The 20,815-nt window shown below is 42.7% G+C and overlaps 1 protein-coding gene across 3 annotated transcripts; it reads right to left on the reverse strand.

The window, feature by feature from the left end:
* Positions 1 to 1,190: 1,190 nt before the first annotated feature.
* PALB2 (partner and localizer of BRCA2) lies at positions 1,191 to 18,090 on the reverse strand. 3 transcript variants are annotated; one of them, XM_061569976.1, is made up of 16 exons: positions 17,942 to 18,090; positions 14,800 to 14,876; positions 14,629 to 14,688; positions 13,788 to 13,887; positions 12,602 to 12,997; positions 10,384 to 10,996; positions 9,328 to 9,475; positions 8,782 to 8,993; positions 7,820 to 8,635; positions 7,219 to 7,383; positions 7,026 to 7,102; positions 6,335 to 6,493; positions 5,707 to 5,823; positions 5,171 to 5,258; positions 4,779 to 4,936; positions 1,191 to 2,135 (listed from the first exon to the last, which is right to left on the reverse strand). In XM_061569976.1, the coding sequence occupies exons 5-16, from the start codon at positions 12,625 to 12,627 to the stop codon at positions 1,889 to 1,891; spliced, it is 2,826 nt and encodes a 941-aa protein (XP_061425960.1). In that variant the 5' UTR covers positions 12,628 to 12,997; positions 13,788 to 13,887; positions 14,629 to 14,688; positions 14,800 to 14,876; positions 17,942 to 18,090; the 3' UTR covers positions 1,191 to 1,888. The 3 variants fall into 3 exon arrangements, with proteins under 3 accessions (XP_061425960.1, XP_061425958.1, XP_061425959.1); XM_061569974.1 differs by having other exon boundaries at positions 11,581 to 12,997; XM_061569975.1 differs by having other exon boundaries at positions 11,581 to 12,997; positions 17,719 to 18,090.
* Positions 18,091 to 20,815: the final 2,725 nt, after the last annotated feature.

Genomic DNA, 20,815 nt, shown 5'->3' on the forward strand with positions numbered 1-20,815 from the left:
ATTCGGCAAGATCGCATATACGCGACGTTTTGGGCAACAGCCCTTCCTCGGAGCACTCATTTACGTGCTGTGACGAAAGGCCATTCCCCAAAACGTCACCTCTTAAATATTTCCTTTAAGGCAATGCTTTTTATCCGTTCAGCATTTTGTTGTTTGTGCACCATTTTAAGTGGAACACCACAAGGTAATGTTTCACAAGTCAGCATTGCGTTGCACACCGTTCAAATGCAATTATTTTAAATTTTTTATTACATGGATTCCGCCATAAGACTCCATTATGTACGGGACACAGTATATCCGCCGGCGTGAATCTGAGAACACACTGTACCTCGGTATTGGGCTGTATGCCCCAAGGTGGATGCGACACACGTGCTGGTGGAAAGGATATAGCGGTCGCTGAGCACGGAGGAGACAAAGACACAGGACCCCTGTTGCAGGGGATCCTTCCGTATAAGAGGACACCACCCCTCTGTGTTCGACGGGACCCTCCTTTGTGCCAAGACGGCATCAGCAAAACCGGAGTCCACCTGTGCGGACGAGCACACCTGTGGGGCGGAGAGGGTGGCGTTACACGGGGACACGCCCTGACCCTGGGGAAACCATCTTGCCAGTGGGGGGAGGGAACACCTCTACTTATACGACCAGCGGATTATTCCGGTGTTTGAAATTTGACCAAAGTACTTATTTAAATGGGATGGAGTAGTGGCTCAGCAATTACTGCACGGTGCTATGAACCAGGAAAATCCAAGTTCGATTCCCAGCCATGGCTAGCATGAGCGGTCAGTGATATCTGAACAGTTCCAGGACTTCTACCCTTGCCGTCCCACTCAGTCAATTCATTCACACTTTCCAACGGATGCGGCACTCACACGTCACTACTTTTCGACGTGGAGATGAGAATCTTAGCTGCGTCAAACCGCGTACAGCCGAAACATCACCTCCCGTGTTCCGGCAAACAGACCTCATTAGGTTAACCGCGTGTAGCCAAAAAGGCGTTAAATAAAGCCGCGTTGGGCAAGGTTTTCCTGTATATATCTAGAAAATTATTCGCGTGTTATTATTAAGTGTGGTCAAACAACTCCCTTGACTGTCACAGCTTGTGAAGGCCATTATCCAGTAGTAGTTAGGAAAACGGATGTTAAATTATTTTACTTATTTATGTGTACAAACTAAACAAAGATACGCACACAAACGTTTTAATCTCTTTTTATTAAGTCAACGTAACCACAATACAAATGTAAAAACTGGTGAAGTTTAACACTAAAACACATGTATTTGGCTTTGTACAATGTTTCCCAAAAAATAAACAATCAAAGCTTTGACAATCCTGTATGTACAAATAAACATTCAACATATTTTAAGCAATGAAACAACACCGCTAAATATTTACATTTACCAAACAATGTTTGCTGCCCACCATTGGCATTTCGTTTTTTAACCAAAACATACGTACATTTATAGCCCTTCAGCCAACCCACTTCTGGATGAGGGCCTCCCTGTGCCATATGGATGATTGGGGTTATATGGCCATCTTTCACCATGCTGGTCAGTGCAAGTTGGCGTTGGAGAACAGTAGTGAAAGAGTATAACAACCGTGGATTTTGATGCACGACCCTCTTCCGCCCACAACACAGCCTCACAGACCTATGACAGCCCATTTGCGCATGCTGGTTACCCATACAAAAACGATCCATGCACATCCTCCTTAGCGCTTCTGAGATCTGACGTGATCAGGCACATTCCCGTGATTTGTTCTTAGGCAAACAAAACATACGTGATTATTTTTTATTTTTGCCCAGTATTTTGAAAACGCAATAACATGAGGTGTACAGCAGCACAGCAAGAGGCTGTCGCGAGGACCATCTTCCCAGCTAAAGCAGCACAAGCCTTAGAGCGGGCCACATTTAAAAACCTTCACCGATCCCTGCACGTTTTCCAGCAGTGCCATGTGACAGGGAGAGGACCCAGGCTGATTGTGGGACATCGTGGCCCAGTCGAGAAGGGCCCAGCGCTGCCCAGAGCCCGGGGGGTCCCACACTGCGGCGAGCTTGCCCGAGCAGACATCCCACACGGCCAGGGCACCGGAGGTGAAGGCTGCAGCCAACGTGCCACCGCCCAGAACTCCACACACAAAGCTGTCGGGGAGCCACGGTTACAATGAGATGTCTGTTTTCCTTCTTATTTTCAATTCATGTTTGCCTCTGCATTGCTTTCCTGCCTCAGATAACACGAGGTTGTTTTGTTTATTCACCCGTATATATTGGATGCGGCGATGATCTGTATCCTAGTTTTGCTTTTCTACGATTGCTTTGTTGAAAATATAAATTCAATCAAACATGTATTCGATGTCTGTTACATAATTGTGTTGCAGTAAGAGCACCAATCTTCAAGGGATGGAAGGAACACAAAAAGCAATATTTTACTGTAAGTTTGAATATGTATTTGAAGCATAATTTGCATGAATGATGCTGTAGAATATTAAATAACTATTACTATTAATTCAACTTGTTTTGAACATCTGGGCATGTCTATTAAGCAGTGAAAAAAGCATGGGATAACTTTTTACATACACGAATCGTACATTATTTTTAAATCCTTTATATTAAGTTCGCGTGCTTGCGTGCTTGCTTGCTTGCTTAGGACCGTGCAAATCTTTCGGTCGTTTTTTAACCCACTTCCCGTGATCCAATCGAGCTGACATTTTCCACACAGACTCGTTGTGCCAGACAATTATTGTTCGTGAAAAAAAATTCCCAAAATGTTACACTTTTTAGGCAAAAAAAAATGATTTTACATATATTCAAATAGAACGCATTCATGGCTTTGGCTGAACGTCAGAGTGTAAGAGCCCAGAGCGTAACCCCTCCACAGGCCGTGGCGGAGTAGCGCAGTTGGTAGCGCCCTCGCTTCCCATGCCAAAGGTCGCGGGATCGATCCCCGCGTCCTCCACAGGCGAATATATTTTTAAATCCTTTATATTAAGTTCGCTTGCTTGCTTAGGACCGTGCAAATCTTTCGCTCGTTTTTTAACCCACTTCCCGTGATCCAATCGAGCTGACATTTTCCACACAGACTCGTTGTGTGTGACAATTAATTTTCGTGAAATTTTTTTTCCAAAATGTTACACTGTTTAGGGAAAACAAATTAAATATTTAATTACCTTAATACTGGCAGACAATCATCTGACCCATAGATTGCAGCCATCTCAAGCCAGAGGACGAGAGGACTCTAGCCGCCACGCATATAAAGGATTTAGAGTGAAAAACTTTGTTTTTACGGGTTTACTTGTTATTAGTTAATATCCAGGAGAGCCACACTTGAGTCGTTTGACTCATTTTCATGACGGTCCTGCATTGGGTTTTTATTTTAAGATGTTTTCAGCCAATTAATGAGTGTGTTTATACAAGTGGGAGGAAACTGGAGCACCTGGAGAAAACCCACGCATGCAAGGGAGAAAACTCTATCCTCGTAAAGATGGAAAATGATGGTGATCAGTCCACTTGCTGTACTGACATCTCCTGGCGAGCCAAATTATGGCAACCTCAATGCCCATGGGAAGAGTTTCACAACATTTGTAAGAACCAGAACCCTAGCCTTCACACTACTGAATTAAATGCACGTGCAACCACTGCCTGGCAGACACTGTTGAGCGATATGCCCCAAGGTAGGGATGCTGTGCAAGATATACCAAGTACAGTATTCTTCTTAGAGCTACGGTTGTGGAGTGATGAGTGACGAATGTTGATTTGAGCACCACTGATTTCACCGACCCCCATTCCCACTATTCTCTTCCCCTTTTAAGTTATTTTCAACCCCATGATGTTGTAAAACTGAAATCCCTAACATGTGATGTTTACAATGTAAATTGTTACGATATGAGTCACATAAAAACACCAATGGGGGTATAACCTTCTGAATCAGAGACAGAATGCCGCCACTATGAACGAGCCCAGGGACATCAAAGATACGAGATCAATTATAAAGAGGCAGAGACCTCGCCGAACGCAGGGGTTACTGGAAAATTCCGTGTTGGGCAAAACCGTGTTCATCAAATAATATACCTCATGGGAAAAATAGGGCTGCGTTCCTAATTCCGAAATGATCACCTCATCACTCTACGTTGAACTAATTCTATATAATTTCCACCCCTTGTTATTGTACTAAAGGATGCCGAATCGCTCTCCACGTCTTGTGTGTGTGTGTACAGTCTTTATATTTCAATTGAACTTCAACACAAAACCCCCGTGTCCATTACTCTTCCCACACCGCGGCCCTCAAGCTCAATGCTCGCTCCTGACACTGTCACTTAAACGTTAATGATTCACCATCTAGGCGTCCGTATGGCCGACGTTCTCAACGAGTGGACGGCTAGATCCATGTGGCAATGTGTGAACATTTGCGTTGTATTGTTGTACGTGTCAAGTGTGTTACATTATCACACAAAACCACATGCAAAAGCGTACATGGTAAATAAATCGTTCTCTCGGTCAATTCATTCACACTTTCCAACGGATGCGGCACTCACACGCCACTACTTTTCGACGTGGAGATGAGAATCTTAGCAGCGTCAAACCGCATACAGCCGAAACATCACCTCCCGTGTTCCGGCAAACAGACCTCATTAGGTTAACCGCGTGTAGCCGAAAAGGCGTTGAATAAAGCCGCGTTGGGCAAGGTTTTCCTGTATAAATCTCGAAATTAAAAAAAATTGCCATGCCTCCTTCGATTCAATTAGTATAAGCTTGGGAAAAATCACAGGCCCGGGCTGTGCGACTCACCCGGCCGTGTGCCCTGAAGGCAGCTGGTAGTGCGCGGCGGTGCAAGCTCGCCGGCTGCTCGGGTTGATGGCGGCGAGCGTGCAGGCGACGTTCTCAAAGGCGCTTGGCTCTTCCTTGGAAATCTCATCCATTGGACTCAGCACAGCAAACACGAGTCCCTAGATCAAGTTACAAAGAGGAAAAAAAACTCAGCTACCACAGATACGTTCACACATGACCACCCAAACACAAACGCACACATGCACGCAGGCACACAAAGCAGGCACAACTATCAAGGCAACGTTCAATGCAATAATTGACTCAATGAAAAATGAACTGCAGAGGTGTATCGCAAGTCTGCCATGTAAACTGCCGTGAAAGGATTTGTTTAAAAACACAACGGAGGTACGTACCGAATCAGAAACAGCACGCCTGCACAATGAACATGGGCCAAGAAACGTCAAAGAGATGCAACAAATTATATGCCCGGATTTCACGTTCCTGTCAAAGTAAACAATACCACATGTTAAACAAAGCATATTTTGTATATGCTAATAATTTGAGCCAGCATTACTTAATAATAGCCTGTAAACATTTATATAATTGTTTTTCCATTTCATGTGTGCATCTCAATCGGGCAGTGATTCAATACACTTGTGTGGTGATGGCAGGAGGCATTGTTTTCCAGGTCATCGTGCCAACTAGTGTTGTTGATCATTACTGTACAATGCTAAAGCAGCTACGCAGGCATGGTTTAGTGACAACCCTGCATGTTACAGGCTGCTTCGGGACTTCTATGCTCCCTGCCTTCACCAACTCGAACTAGCATGGTGGTCAAATAACTCCTACCACTCCCAGTGTGGAGAGACCCTCATCCAGCAGTGGATCAGCACATTACCGTACTCAAGGGCGTGTACAACATCTGAAGCAAGAAGGGGATATATTTCACCAAATAATAAGGTCCTTTGATGCAGTGGAGCCAATCAGGGCTTCATCCTCTCCTGAAACATCACTGAGGGTGATGATATCATCATCAGGGGTTGAAAGATGTGACGCACAATGGCTCCTGCCAAGAACAAAAAGGACTTTCAAACGACAAATCGTAACATTAACGTGCATGACCGCTAAATAGAAGTCTACCTGAGCTCCATCGCAAACCAGGCTTGTTGTTAAAACAGTCATGGACTCGAATAAGCTAGAATTCGCACGAGGCCAGAAAGACAAGTCGAAAATAAATAAAGCATTTTTTTTTATAAAGCAATAACACACAATTTGCACTTTAATTAATGCATGGCAGGTATACGGCATTCACTCTGCACGTGACAATGGTGACTCGGAATAAACGAGCATATTGTTAAGAGTTTGTACATTATAAATACGTATTTGTTTCGTGTTATTTATATATATTAGGTATTAATTATATGTCAATGTACATGTATAGTGACACATAATTTAATTAGTTATAGTATGCATCACATCGCCCCAAGGCCAGAAAGGCTCTCCACAATTAGTCCAGCTTAGAGAGGCTTTACTGGACTTTTAAATGTGTAATTTGTGTGTTTTGGCAGGTTCCGGACCCATTTTGCTCGTCAAAGGACAGCATCGTTAGCGTCTGCACAAGCCTCCTCCACGTGACGCACACCACCCGCCGCCACCGCAGCGCCACCACAGCCCCCACCGTCTCTCCAATCAGAGGCTGGCTCACCACCGCCGAGCCTCCCACCACATGCAAGATCCTGGGAAAAGATAGATCAACGTTGTGGCCAAACAAGACTACTGGCGTTCCTGAACATGTACTGCCCTTTTCTGCTGTCAATCGACTGCTGGATTAGGGCCTCTCCATATTGTGCGGGTCATGGGCATTGTTTGACTGTAGTTCATCACCATTGGTGTGGGTTGGTGTCGACGGCTACGTATTGCAGGACAACGGCGCATGTTTCGGCACTGCCCTCTGCTGCCCACAACGCAGCCTTGAAGCCTCACAACGACCGTTTAATACAAGGAGGTCAGCCAGCCAAGAACCATCCAGGCTCAATACCGCTCGACTTGCAAGACCCCACGAGATCGGGAACATTGCAGGTGATTTGGTTTTAGTCTCACATGGTCACCCTGATAAGTATGAAAGAAAACCGAATGTCAAATTGGTGACCCAGGTCATTCTTGCAAATGAGGCCATCTTGACTTACCAGCCCATTACATCTGCCTTGCAAAAGATTAGGCGAGCACTGCCATCGACGACATCTGGTGTTGGCGAAAAGTAGCTCTTACCTCACATTACCAGCTACTGCCACCAGTCGTGGAGATTGAGAGTCTTGGATGAGAACCAACTTGGAAACTTCTGCTCCCTGTTGGCAACACAAACCAGAAGTTTGATAACCAAACCAAAATAGGCAATGGCCTTTCAATGACAGTGTGTTCAATAAAAGGCAATTCTGTAAGTAAAAAGGCAATGATTACTCACATCAGTCAAGACCCATGTATGGATTTCTTGCCATTGTCCATCTTCCCAGTGCTCAGCCCACAAGGAGACAAGGCCTTTCTGAGCAACAATGAGGCACCTGCAAGGGTGTCCTTGAAGCTCCCAGAATGCACTGCACAGGGCCTCAATGCTACCACTTGCAGAGCACTGCCAATTTCACACAAAATCCATTAAATAATCATCATGATATAACCGTATCCAAACAGCACAGGGCTTAAACTACTACTACGTCACATCTTATAGGTCAATGTTGTCTGTATTAAAAAAAATGCACACATTACAGCATTTTTACATGTACAGCTCTTTTACCAATCCGCTGCTGAACGACTCTCCTCACACTGTGCGGGTCATGGGGGTTATATGACCATACCTCACGACACTGGTTAAGTTCAGGTTGATGAAGGTGGTGAGCATAGATTTTAGAGCATTGAACAGCATAGCAATGGGTTTTCTGCACTGCAATCTGCTCACAAAGAGGCTAGTTATGAATACTGTAATAAACTCTCTAATACGGCCAAATCCAGAAGTCCCCAATCCACTCTCATTCATTCACTGTATCGAGGACGGTGCGCTCACAACATACCTGAATCGTAGCCATCAAGTCTAACTGCCAGTGAAATTGCTGCTTGGGCGCTCCTTGGGTCACGTCCATAGGATTGTTCTCATCATCAGTTACAAGCGGAGCAGAGCTGTCTGCCTGGTCTCTGTGCACGTTTAGTTCATGTGGACTCATCTGTGCCACTGCTGCTGTGTTGTCAAGCTGTGAAGGATGAATAAGCACAGTCTCTGGCCTCACAAATTCTTGATGTTCCCAACCCTGCAGCTCAGCACCAGAGCACTGGGAAAATAATTCTGCTCCATCTCTCATAGGAGGCTGTCCCTCGTGACAAACTGGAGCAGCAGCTGCAACCGCCGCCGGTGGCAGCTCCCCTTTGCAGGGGTTTGCAACATTCACCTCGCTGTGGGTAAAACCCTTAACTTTGTTTACTTGTCGATTAGGGGCACACTCTCCATTTACATCATCATATTTGGGATCTGAATTGAGCTGTTTCACCAAGCCACTGGTCTGTGACAATCCACAGACTTGGCTCAGATGCAGTGAAGGAGGGCTAAATCCCACCGACAACCGCGGTGGTGATAAAGCAGGCATCTGATCGAGTTGCACCTGTCCACTCTCGACTGGAGTGGACAGGATGACAGTAGTGGACAACTGTGCCTTGGCATCTCCACAGCCAAGTTTTTGTGATTTATCCATTACATTGTCATCTGGGCAGCTTGCATTTGCTTTTTCAAAGCGTTTATCTTCTTGTGGGGCTACGTTGTTATCTTCACGTGTAACCGAGCACTTCTCTTCACATGGAACACCTAAGGCAGCTCCAACCTTTACTTTTTCTGCACCCTGTTTGAAAATGCAAGACCACTGATACACATTTTACCATCACTGAACAAACATAATTGTACACACTACATTTAATCAAAAGTGAACGTAACCATTTACTACTGTGTTGTGTTTAGCTCGAGAAAAAGCGGCCTGTAATGCCTGACCTCGTCAGCAGTGATTCGTGGATTGGTCAAGGTTCCGGTGTTGAGTTCTGTATGTGCGTGGAGTCGCTTCAGCTCATCAAACTCGTCGGGCAGAGAAAACTCGTCAACGACACGACGCCGACCTCGGGACTTTGTTTGCAGGCATGACAGCATCAGGCCCAGCGAAAAGGTCAGGTCTTGTGAAAATGATGAAATATCTGCACCCTCAAAATCTTCATCAGGCACAAGTGCCCCAGAAGGGAGAATTATTTCACTTTAAAATGCATGAAAATGTAAAGTTACACAGTACTGTTATTTAAAGAGGAATCAATTCACTAAAATAGCCAATATGTACACAATATATATAATCTCCGACTATACACCTTATTGGTAATGTTTTTTTTTTACCGATCAGTGCACACCGGTTCAAATATCACTCGCCACTGACATTAGTTGTGGCTATGAATCAAGCACAGGTCACACGGTTTGCAGCGTAGCGCACAAACCACTGCGCTACTGCTCCACTCCATTGCATGATAAAAGGGAGCGACTGTAGAATGTGCCTACCCGTGGGTCCCTGCTCCTCCTGTCCCTGTGCTGTAGCCGCTGGGGACCCTTGCTTCCGCGTGTCTGATCCGATCCTCAGTGATGAGCTGCGCAAGGGAGGTGCATTGCTCCATGTGCTGCACTGCGTGTCAGGGATCAGATCCTCGCTCTGGCAGCACCCACACACCCACGATATTCAGCAGATTCACAGGGTTACCATCAACGTCACTCTAAATTGTGTGGCATTTTAATTGGCTTTATACACAGGAAGCACCGTCACGTATTTGAGGTGGTCAGGCACTTCAGGTCAGAGCACCGAGCTGACACTGCCAAGATGCTGAATTTGCATCAAGACAGCCTCCTGTGATTACACCGGGTCCTAAAGGGTAGAGAGTTGGTCTCGACCGAATCACCAATTATCGTACTAAAAAACACACTAACATTAAATTTGGTTCCACATTTTATTTGACTAAATTCAAGCTCTGATAATTAAATACATTTCTTAGAGGGTTGACAGTCATGGGACAAACATTGCTCTATGGCAGAGCATGTGGGAAAGTACTGCCCTCTACTGCGTGGTTCAGGTCACTTGAAGGGTTGTCAGAGGTAACTCTGCAATATCCACTTCCATGCGCCATTCTCTAACATGAAAGGTTTCACTGTTCTGTGGGAGATGCGAATCAATACTTCGACACATAATGTGATGGCATTATCACAATTGGGATCAAAGTGGGAGAAAAACATGCTTTAAATCACATATTTTCTGTATCTCTGCCTATACAATTAAGAGAAACTCAAGAACACAACATATTAAACGGAAGCCATATGACCTAAAAAGACAGTAGCTTTCATCATATACATTTTCATAAATTCGACAGTTCATTATAATAGAATACTTATTTGTATTATTTTATTACAGGAATACGTAATATAAAAGCTCTAGTCCCAATCAAAGCATAAATAAATTTATGGATGCAATCTTCTCTCCTATTTAAAATGCAGTTACAAGAATAAAAAACAAACTATTGCTATATTTTTCTATTAAATATAACATGTGAAGAATGCAAATGTGAGTACCTGGTTTTCAGAATCTCTTGCAGTTGCAAATTCCGGTCCAACATCAGAACACTCTTTATGAATACTGATGCCATTCAAATCATGACAGCCCGATGCCAAGATGTCTTTTGTAATGTCTCGTACTTTCAATGGCGCCGTAATATTCTCATACATCGAAGCACCCACACCCTCATCGGTTACGGTCGATGGCAAACTCTGGATGCCAGAGTTTTCAATGGATTTGTATCGCCAACAGACCTTGGATCCATTTTGATTCCCTTTCACCCTCCCTCTGCGCCTGATGCTCAGTACACGCCGTTTCAGCACCCCAGTGTTGCAATCAACCTCAGTGTCTGTGAGGCATTCCCTGGCCACCACCGGTGTGTCAACGGAGGTCTGCGAGATACCTTCATTAAAAATAACAGACTTGAGACCAGACACCTCCACCAGCTGAGGCTGACTCTCGCGAGTTACAGGTAAGCAAGAAACACTCTTTTCAGATGATGCCGTCGAATTGGAGCTCTCAAACAGTAGTTGTGTCTCTGGGCTCGTATTTTCTTCGCTCTGACTCAATGCATTTTTTTTCCTACGAGATATCCTGGCTCTTGAGGCTCCCTTACCACCTTCACAACTCCTATGAGAGACAGAAAAGCCATCACCATGGGTTAAAATTTACCAACTTTAAATAAACCACTCACAAATAACTTCAAAAATTGGTGTGTTACGGTTATTTTTCAATGTGGTTAGCAATGTCTTAATATACCATTGCTTCAGCCTTTGGAAAGATTCCCCAAAGATTATTTAGCATATTGCTGGCAACAAAGGCTGATATGTTACCATGGGTGTACCAAAATTTAATTATATTATCTTTAATTACATCAAAACAATATAAGCATGCTTTGTATTTTTGAGAACAATTGAAAAGTAGAATAAGTAAATATACAGATTTAAAAAACAAATTTTAAATATATCCAATGAAAAGAAAAACTGATGGTAACATTAACGAGTAGTTATGAATATAGCACTGGGTTAATATTACTTTGTGTAAAGGTAGACTGGCAAACAAGCCAGAGAAGCATCCAGGTTAATCTATTCTTGTAGTGTACTTATTTAGTTCAGCATGGTTGTGCTAAAGGGAACATTACAAGCTTTAATACAGCAAAAAATACAATAAACGCTTCTCTATTAAAGTATTAGAGGAGAGAATGGTGTCACCACCTGGTTTTTAAGTGGTTGTTAATGACGGCCTGCAGATCCACCTCACTGCGGCGACTGGCCATGCCACGTGTGGTTCGCACGTAATACTCCACGGGGAACGGGAGTCCGTTCACCAGCGTGTGGGAGGTTCCCGGCTCTGTTCCGTGGACCTCAGTCGCACATCTTTGCTCATCGGCATTAGCTTCTCTGCAGGTTTCACTCTGCTGTGTTTGTGGTAAATAATTTTCCTTCTTTTTTACAATCGATCCTGGAATGTCAGAGCACTGGATTTTGTGTTCAATGGCTGTGCATTTTTCACTTTGACATCCAGAGGCTTTTAAATCTGAGGGAGTACAAGTCCCTCCCTGTGCAATGCAGTCTTCTTCATTGATGTCTAATTCAGGGGTGTCTGAATTTTCAAGTGCTGTTTCTTCGTAGTGTTTGACCGCTGCCTCATTATTCATCTTTTCAGTTGGTTTATTGTCAACAGCCAAACGCTCTCTGGAAATACTGCTCACATTTTCAATACCAATTACTTCTTGAATGGCATCAACGTCTTTCAAATCCCGAGCATATTGATTTAGTTTTGCAGTGTCTTGGATACTTTGCCAACCAGAAACCTCAGGAGATTGTATATTGCTTCTGGAGTACTCGTGCACAGGATGAATTGCAGAAATATTGGATATAAAAAGCAAGGAACTCGTTTCATTTAGTTCAGGAAGGCGTTCATCAGAATGTGGATCATAATTTTTGGAAGACGTTAATGCGTGAATGCTGTCAACTTCACGCTCAGCTCTTTGTGATCGCAAAGAGCTTCTACTGCACCTCCTGTTGCTGCTAGAAAAGTTGTAGTCAGATGGTTTATTATGCTGTGAGCTCTTAGCAACACAGGGAAAATCTGACATTGTTTGTTTTGTATAAAACTTTTTTTGTAAATAACATTTTCCACCCTCCAGAACCCTATTACTTATCTCCGAAGAAGTAGAACTCTTAGGGATGTCATGTTTGCTTCCTTGCGGGGCCTGTATTCTGAAAGTGTTACCTTGCTTTTGACTCCTCTGTGTCCATCCATGTTCAACTTCACTCCAACATGTCCCATCTGTGGTCCTTTGTTCAGTAAGTGCTTTGCTTATTCTCACATTTCTTTCATCCATATTTGTCTGTTGGTCGCATTGGGTTACATTTCCCAATTCACGGCCAGTTCTTGCTTCAGACTGAGAAAACGAATCTGTGTTTGCCTCGCCCAAGACGTGTTCAAGCCTTGGCTCTGTCAATGGCTCAGACACTTTCCTGGCACAACTCTCAGGGATGTTATGCAACGTGATCACTTTGGGCTGTGATTTGAAGCCGACAATCGCCACCTTTTCTTGGTACTTTTTTGGAAAACCAACAGCAGATGGAATTTGGTTTTCATTGTAAATATGATAATTTCCATCATCTAAAAAAGAATGAAAATGGGAGAAAATTCCAAGGGCAATTTACCAGCACATGTTAGTTTTGTATAAGGTACATCCATACTTTCTTCCTCGTACAAAATAATGTTTTATTACTGAATTTTTCTAACATTATGATTCGTCATGACTTTTGCACGTATATATACCCTCACGTTAAAAACTCCAAGCTGAAATTATCACCTGTGTAAAAATGAGTTCAGCCGTGCTTCTGAGCATTTGTGTAGCATACTCTTTGATTCTTTCGGTAAAGTCAAGTCGGTAGAAAAAATAATAGATCACGACGTTTCGATCGCCACACAAGCAATCGTCCTCAGGTGGGACAGATCCCACCTTAGGACGATTATCTATTATTTTTTCTACAAAACGTGACTTTACCAAAAGAACCAAAGAGCATAGATTCCTACAGTGACGAAAGCTTCAAATCAAGATTTGTGTAGCAATTACCTATACAATTATAAATTCACAGCCCTTTGTCAAGCCACTGCTGGATGAAGCCCTTTCCATACCATGTCGGTCATGGGAGTTGTTTTACCATAACCACCATGCTAGTTAGTTCAGTCTAATGAAGAAGTGGTTCCAGAACACATTTTAGATATAACTCGCCAATGATCTGAGCTGTGGCCGAGACTCGAACTCAGGTAGATTGGTTCATCGTGCAGTGCACTGCCACTTAGCCTAGACTGCAATTAGCCATTGAGTACTATACTGAATCTAATCATATTTCAAGGTTTATACACGATTGCATAAATATTGCATAAGAGGATCACACTTTACCCAGTCCGACTTCCTCACGGTTCCCTTCCCGAAGCAGATGGTTTTGCTCTGCAATGGTCATCCTGACATGCGATCGAACTCTGTCAATCTTCTCCACTCTCTGCAAAGCAGCAGGCGGTTTACACAAAGGTGTTACGATGATCCGTTACCAAATACATCTGCGCAAAGCATTCATGCAGTTGTATATACACCAAAACCTTGCCCATCGCGGATTCGACTATTGGCGCCAAATTTTTTGAAGTACTGTACAGTTCGCTGATGGCGCCCATGCCTCTGCCATTAGCAGTTTTGACCCCCGAGATTCCTTTACAGTTGCTATCGTAAAGTACTGTACACTAACTGCACTCTGCTTGCAGTGACGCTCTCGTGAAAGAATACACATGTCATCATTAGTCATAGTATTTTTAGTACATTTTTTTAACTGCATGTTTACTATACATGATCCTTGAGTTTATTTTTAGGTTTAATTTTACGTGTCCAGTACATTACTGTCCCCTACATTTTGTTATTCTATACATTTACTGTAATAGTTATATTTAACACTATAGAGAATATTAATTATATTTTACATTTAATATACTTCCTGATTCATGTAATTGTAGGATAACATAAATCAAAAACAGGGATGGAGTGTCATATTACAAACCGTGAACCAAACTCCATTTTTCCCATATGCCTTTGAGATTGTGGATTGCGAATTGCAGCCATTATTCAAGAACATAACTTCCGCGCTGGGCTAATTTTTGGTATATATATGAAATTCCACTGAAATTAAGCTTATTGCAGGTTTCTATTGGGGTACTCGGGAAATTCAAAGGAATCTAACGTGAAAATCGATTACCTCCAGTTTCTGCTGTACTTTTATATATTGCTTCTTCAGCAACGCCAGCCTCTGCTTCAACTAAGATTGCACAAAGAAGGTTTTAGTGTCACACTGTATCATGTTGCATATTTACACATTTTCATATGCTGTATGTAAAATGCCGCAATGGACAATTCCGATGAATTCTACCTTTTCTTTTTCTTCCGCCGATATTTTCATCTTTTTAGCTTCTGCAGAATCCATGCTGGCGGTGTAATTTTTGTCATCTTCAAACAGAAAAAGAATGTTCACTGCAAATGTATTAATTTAACACGTAGGCTTCCGCGATCAATATTGATTCATAATCGATTTTTGGGTCATCAGTGTCACAACACCCTCCTCCACCCCACACAGCCAAATAAGTAAAATTGTACGTGAACAAAAAGTGCCAATGTATTATTGCTTCAGCACACCAGTAATGTTGGAGGGAAATCCACAATTTTAAAACCTTGTGGATTGTAGGACACACATTGGCATTTTATATTCTATGGTTATTTCGGTAAAGTCACGGAGATATAAAAATAATAACAATAAAATAATACAAATAAAAATGAAGTGAATAAAAAATAATAAAATATCACGACGTTTCGATTGCAACACAAGCGGTCGTCATCAGGAACAGATGACGACTGCTTTTTTATTCACTTTATTTTTATTATTTTATTGGTTTTTTTTTCTATCTACGTGACTTTACCGAAAGAACCATAAAATATGAATTCCTGCAGTCACGAAAGTTTTAAGTCAAAATTGACATTTTACTCACATGGCTTTTTTACCAAATAATCTATTATGAATGCAAATCAATAATTAATCCCTCTGGGTAATTATTTTGCCTTCATTCTGGATGGAGCCAGGATATGGCGTTTTCATTCATTGCTAGTATTTAAGACGAAGCCATTAGCTCTGGACACTTTATTAAAACATGGGCGCCACCTGGCGCACTGTCCACACTGCAAAGCATAAGTGACCAACCAATCATATAATCTTGCAAGTTCATGTATGCAGATGACTCTTGGAGCAACAGTGTTTGAAATTTTACCAGTGCACAAACCTAAAGACCATTGCCAATGCTCTAACAGCTGACCTCAGGTACTGGAGTCATATTTCCAACCTTGGACACTCCAACCAAATACCTCCAAAGCCACCACAAGTGCTTTCCATCTGAACAATCCCACAGCAAATGCCATAAGCAAGAACAAGAATGCAATGCACGCCCGCAAAATAACCTAAACCATAAGATTCGTATTATAAAAACGCAGGTAAACTGTGTTAATAGCTCTGAAAATAGTGAGACAAACGCATACCTTATCAATGCCCTACCTGAACACAGACCTTATTGGTCACACCGTGCCCTTATAAATCTCAACATTAATCCTACAAAGTCCCATCACAAGGGAGAAACAGAAAAAAATAGACGTACATAAATAAAACGGCAACCCGTATTGAAACGGATGTACGCCATATGGACCTGAAAAAAAATTTCCCTGTACAAAGAATGCGGGGTTAAACGGTATGGGTTGACAGGGCATGCAAAAGCACTGCTCTGTAGTCATTGAAAAGGAATGCTTTAGTGCCATCAAATGATAACCCTCGACTCCGGTTATACACAGCACACATACCAATGTAACCGAATAAGGGTTCAATCCGTGCATTTACAGTACATGTACTTGCCATGGTATTGGCGCTAGACAAATATGGATACTTGATGCATAACATTGAACAAGATAAAGAACGGGAGAGTCGTGGAGGCTAATAGCCTATGAACTCATGAAGAGATGAGTAATGGTGGTGACGATGGTGATGATGGTAGTGATCGTGGTGATATTGGTAAAGATGGTGGTGGCGATGATGGTGGTAAAGATAGTGATGGTGGTGATGATCGTGGTGATATTGGTAAAGATGGTGGTGGTGATGGTGGTAAAGATGGTGATGGTGGTGATGATATGGGTAAAGATGGTGGTGGTGATGATCGTGGTGATGATCGTGTTATTGGTAAAGATGGTGGTGGTGATGATGGTGGTAAAGATGGTGATGGTGGTGATGATATTGGTAAAGATGGTGGTGGTGATGATGATGGTGATGATGGTGGTGATGATGGTGGTGATATTGGTAAAGATGGTGGTGATAAAGATGGTGATGGTGGTGATGATCGTGGTGATATTGGTAAAACGTTAAGATTGCGAGCATAATTAGTTCCGGAAACGTGCTTGTAATCCAAAGCACTCGTATATCAGTTGTGATCACGTGACGCTCGGCAGACAAAGCACGTATGCTATGTTTATTATGTTCTATTTTTATTATTTTATTATTTCCCTTCTACGTAACTTTACCGAAAGAACCAAGAAGATGTATATTTGGTGTTTGCATGTTCTCCCCTGCAGTCACGAAAGCTTTAAATCGAAACGTATACACGTACTACTCGTATTGCAAGACCTCGCTCGTTTATCAAATATTTATTTAAAAAATGTGCTCGTCTTGCAAAACACTCGCAGAACAAGTTACTCGCAAGCCAAGGTTTTACTGTACTTGTGTTTAGTATCGAGTACTTGTGCTTCGTGAGTACATTAACACTGTCCGTACTTGTTTAGTATCGAGTATTTGTGCTTCGTGAGTACATTAACACTGTCAGTACTTGTTTATTTAGTATTGAGTACTGTGCTTAGTAGTGCACGGATATACTTAGTATACTGTACTTTAGTATTAGCAGTACTCGTGATTAGCGGGTACTGCACTAACATTAATTCTAGATTATAAGCTTTCGTGAATGCAAGGATTCATACTCTTAGGTTCTTTCGGTAAAGTCACGTAGGTAAAAATAAGTATAATAAAATAATAATAAATGAAGTTAATTTAGTTATTTTCATTTTTTTTAATTTATTATTATTAATATTCTTTTTACCTACGTGACTTTACCAAAAAACCTAAGAGTATCCACTGACATTCTCAACATTAGATAGATTAAAACACGTATTTAGCTAAAACTAAACATTTCCGTGCTTAAGTTTGTTTCGCTCCCCACGATGAGCCCCGTTGGCTACGTACGGCGCGAAAGAAGTTAAGCACACGCACCGTGTTTAGTCATGTGGCGAGTACTCGCGACTCGTGAGTACTTTGCTAAGGTACTCTGCGAGCTCTAAGGGTGGTAGCGAAGGGGCCTCACGGCTCATCCGTGAGGCCGCCACACGCCGTGAGGAGACTCCGGCCCGGGCCTGGGCCGCCGCAAGCCGTCGACGGGACGCGAGCGAGCGGCAGAACGAGCGAACGAGCGAGAAGAAAGCCCCCCGTGGGTTACCAGCGTCTTTATAACCACGACAGCATCTCTCCATTGTCTCCTGAGAGATCGTGGCTGAACTCGAGATGATGAGGAGGAGGAGGGGGTGACGAGTTCGCGTTCCCTCACGGGGCCGCGTCTCCGATGTTTTGGCGCCAAAAGAAAGTTAAAGGGCGCAGCGCGGGACCAGTGGAGGGCGATTCACACGTGGTGCGGGTCATACCGCCCCCACCACGCACCACTCACGGATTTATTAATAGTTTGGTTATTTCGGTAAAGTCACGTCGGTATAAAATAAAATATAATACATTATTATATTTTAGTTTATAAAATATAATGAAATATAATAAATGTATTCTATTTTATTTTATACCTATAAAATATAATATAAATAAAATATAATAAATTTATTCTATTGTATTATAATACATTTATTATATAAATGTTTTTATTATATCATTTATTATATAACATTTATTATATTAATTTATTATATTTTATTATTATATTTTATTTTGTTATTATATTTTATAGGTATAAAATACAATACATTTATTTTATACCTATAAAATATTATAATTTATTATATTTTATTCTACGTGACTTTACCGAAAGAACCAAAGAGTATGGATCCCTGCAGTCACGAAAACTTCAAATCTAGATGTATTCATATTCATGAGTATTATAATTTAATCTTGATTTGAAGCTTTCGTGACTGAAGGAATTCATACTCTTTGATTATTTCGGTAAAGTCACGTTTTTATTTCTAACTACAGTACGTGACTTTACCGAAAGAACCAAAGATTACTGTATTATAATTTAACTACTGTAGTTTGTTTTGCCCGTCCAAGGACGGGTGTATATTGCAGTAAATCTTGCCCTATGTGGAGTGACGTCACCCGGTAATGGTGACGTCACCATTAGCGGCATGTGGAGTGACGTCACCCGCTAATGGTTATTGGGAAGGGGTGCGGCATGTGGAGTGACGTCACCCCCTCATGGTTATTGTGGAGGGGTGCGGCATGTGGAGTGACGTCACCCCCTCATGGTTATTGTGTAGGGGTGCGGCATGTGGAGTGACGTCACCCCCTCATGGTTATTGTGTAGGGGTGCGGCATGTGGAGTGACGTCACCCCCTCATGGTTATTGTGTAGGGGTGCGGCATGTGGAGTGACGTCACCCCCTCATGGTTATTGTGTAGGGGTGCGGCATGTGGAGTGACGTCACCCCCTCATGGTTATTGTGTAGGGGTGCGGCATGTGGAGTGACGTCACCCCCTCATGGTTATTGTGTAGAGGTGCGGCATGTGGAGTGACGTCACCCCCTCATGGTTATTGTGGAGGGGTGCGGCATGTGGAGTGACGTCACCCCCTCATGGTTATTGTGTAGGGGTGCGGCATGTGGAGTGACGTCACCCCCTCATGGTTATTGTGGAGGGGTGCGGCATGTGGAGTGACGTCACCCCCTCATGGTTATTGTGGAGGGGTGCGGCATGTGGAGTGACGTCACCCCCTCATGGTTATTGTGTAGGGGTGCGGCATGTGGAGTGACGTCACCCCCTCATGGTTATTGTGGAGGGGTGCGGCATGTGGAGTGACGTCACCCCCTCATGGTTATTGTGGAGGGGTGCGGCATGTGGAGTGACGTCACCCACTCATGATTATTAATGAGGGGAGGGTGGCGGCATGTGGAGTGCGATAGTGTAAATTTCCACGCGGGCATGAATATTAATGAAGGGGGGGGGGGGCTCTTTTTCAGTGACGTCACGCACGGATGTAGCACTGTGCTGCGTAGATTTATTTCTTACCGTCACTTTCTGTAAAGAAACGTCATATTTGAAGCGACTTTGCATAATAAATTATTTTATTTTCATTTTACTTTTATTAATTTTATTTTTTTACCTACGTGACTTTACCGAAAAAACCTAAGATAATGAATCCTTGTAGTCACAAAAGCTTCAAAACTAGAATTATTTAATTCAGCTCGACCTTCCTCTGCGTTTGTGTAAAAATCCACCCACTCATGAATATTAATGAGGGGGGGGGGTGGGCCTCATGTGGAGTGACGTCACGCGGGGGTGGGCCTCATGTGGAGTGACGTCACACGCGGGACGGACAGACATTTCTGGGTGATTATAGTAGGTAATACGTCTTAGTGTTGTGATTGATTACCACTGTTAAATGATACTGTACTGACAAAAAAAGGTCCCATGTTGTAACTGGTAACTATAAATGCCCTGATAAGTGCACTGTCTTTGCTACTGATCGCCCTTTGGCGTTTTTTGCTTTGAAACTGGCATTTGAGACTATGAAAGAATCTTGACTTAAAGCTATCGTGACTGCAGGAATTTATATTCTTGGGTCTTTTGGTAAAGTCACGTAGATAGATTCAAAGAAACAGAGACAGCAGCCTTTTTTTTATTTGAACCTATTACGTGACTTTGCCGAAAGACACAAGAATATGTAATACTGGTATTGGCCAATCAGTTTCCAAGACAGTGCACACATTGGTAGCGTGTTTTGTTTTCATGTTCATCACAACTACGTGTGGTTATATCATGGGACCTCCCCTTTGCCAGTATCAAAATATAAGAATATTGTTTGTTTGTTTGTATTTTCACCATACGTCTAATGTGGTTAGGGGCCGTCCATCAATGACGCCACGCAATTTTGGACAATTTTTTACTCCCCTGAGAAGCCAAAACCTACATTTTGCAGACAAACACATTCCGCTGGAAAACATTGGTCCAGAAGACATGCTCATGAAAACAATTGGCAATTTTCTATATATCTCTTACACACATCCTGTTGATGGTTCAGAAATTCCATGATGAATCTTACGAAGTCTACAGCAATATAAAGTCGACGCCTTGTACACCTCAACGCGACACGCATT

This window comes from Lethenteron reissneri, chromosome 44, assembly GCF_015708825.2.
Source record: "Lethenteron reissneri isolate LAM-NWPU_2019-01 chromosome 44, ASM1570882v1, whole genome shotgun sequence".
NCBI classification, from domain to species: domain Eukaryota; kingdom Metazoa; phylum Chordata; class Hyperoartia; order Petromyzontiformes; family Petromyzontidae; genus Lethenteron; species Lethenteron reissneri.

Excerpts from the sequence above, each read along its gene's own strand:
- PALB2 (XM_061569974.1), bottom strand. The coding sequence starts at position 17,975 with ATGGAGAGATGCTGTCGTGGTTATAAAGACGCTG. Across the intron at positions 12,998-13,787 it reads CCGTGAGGAAGTCGGACTGG|ATGATGGAAATTATCATATT; the intron begins GTAAAGTGTGAT and ends ATTCTTTTTTAG. Across the intron at positions 7,384-7,819 it reads ACTTGATGGCTACGATTCAG|TGCTCTGCAAGTGGTAGCAT; the intron begins GTATGTTGTGAG and ends TGAAATTGGCAG.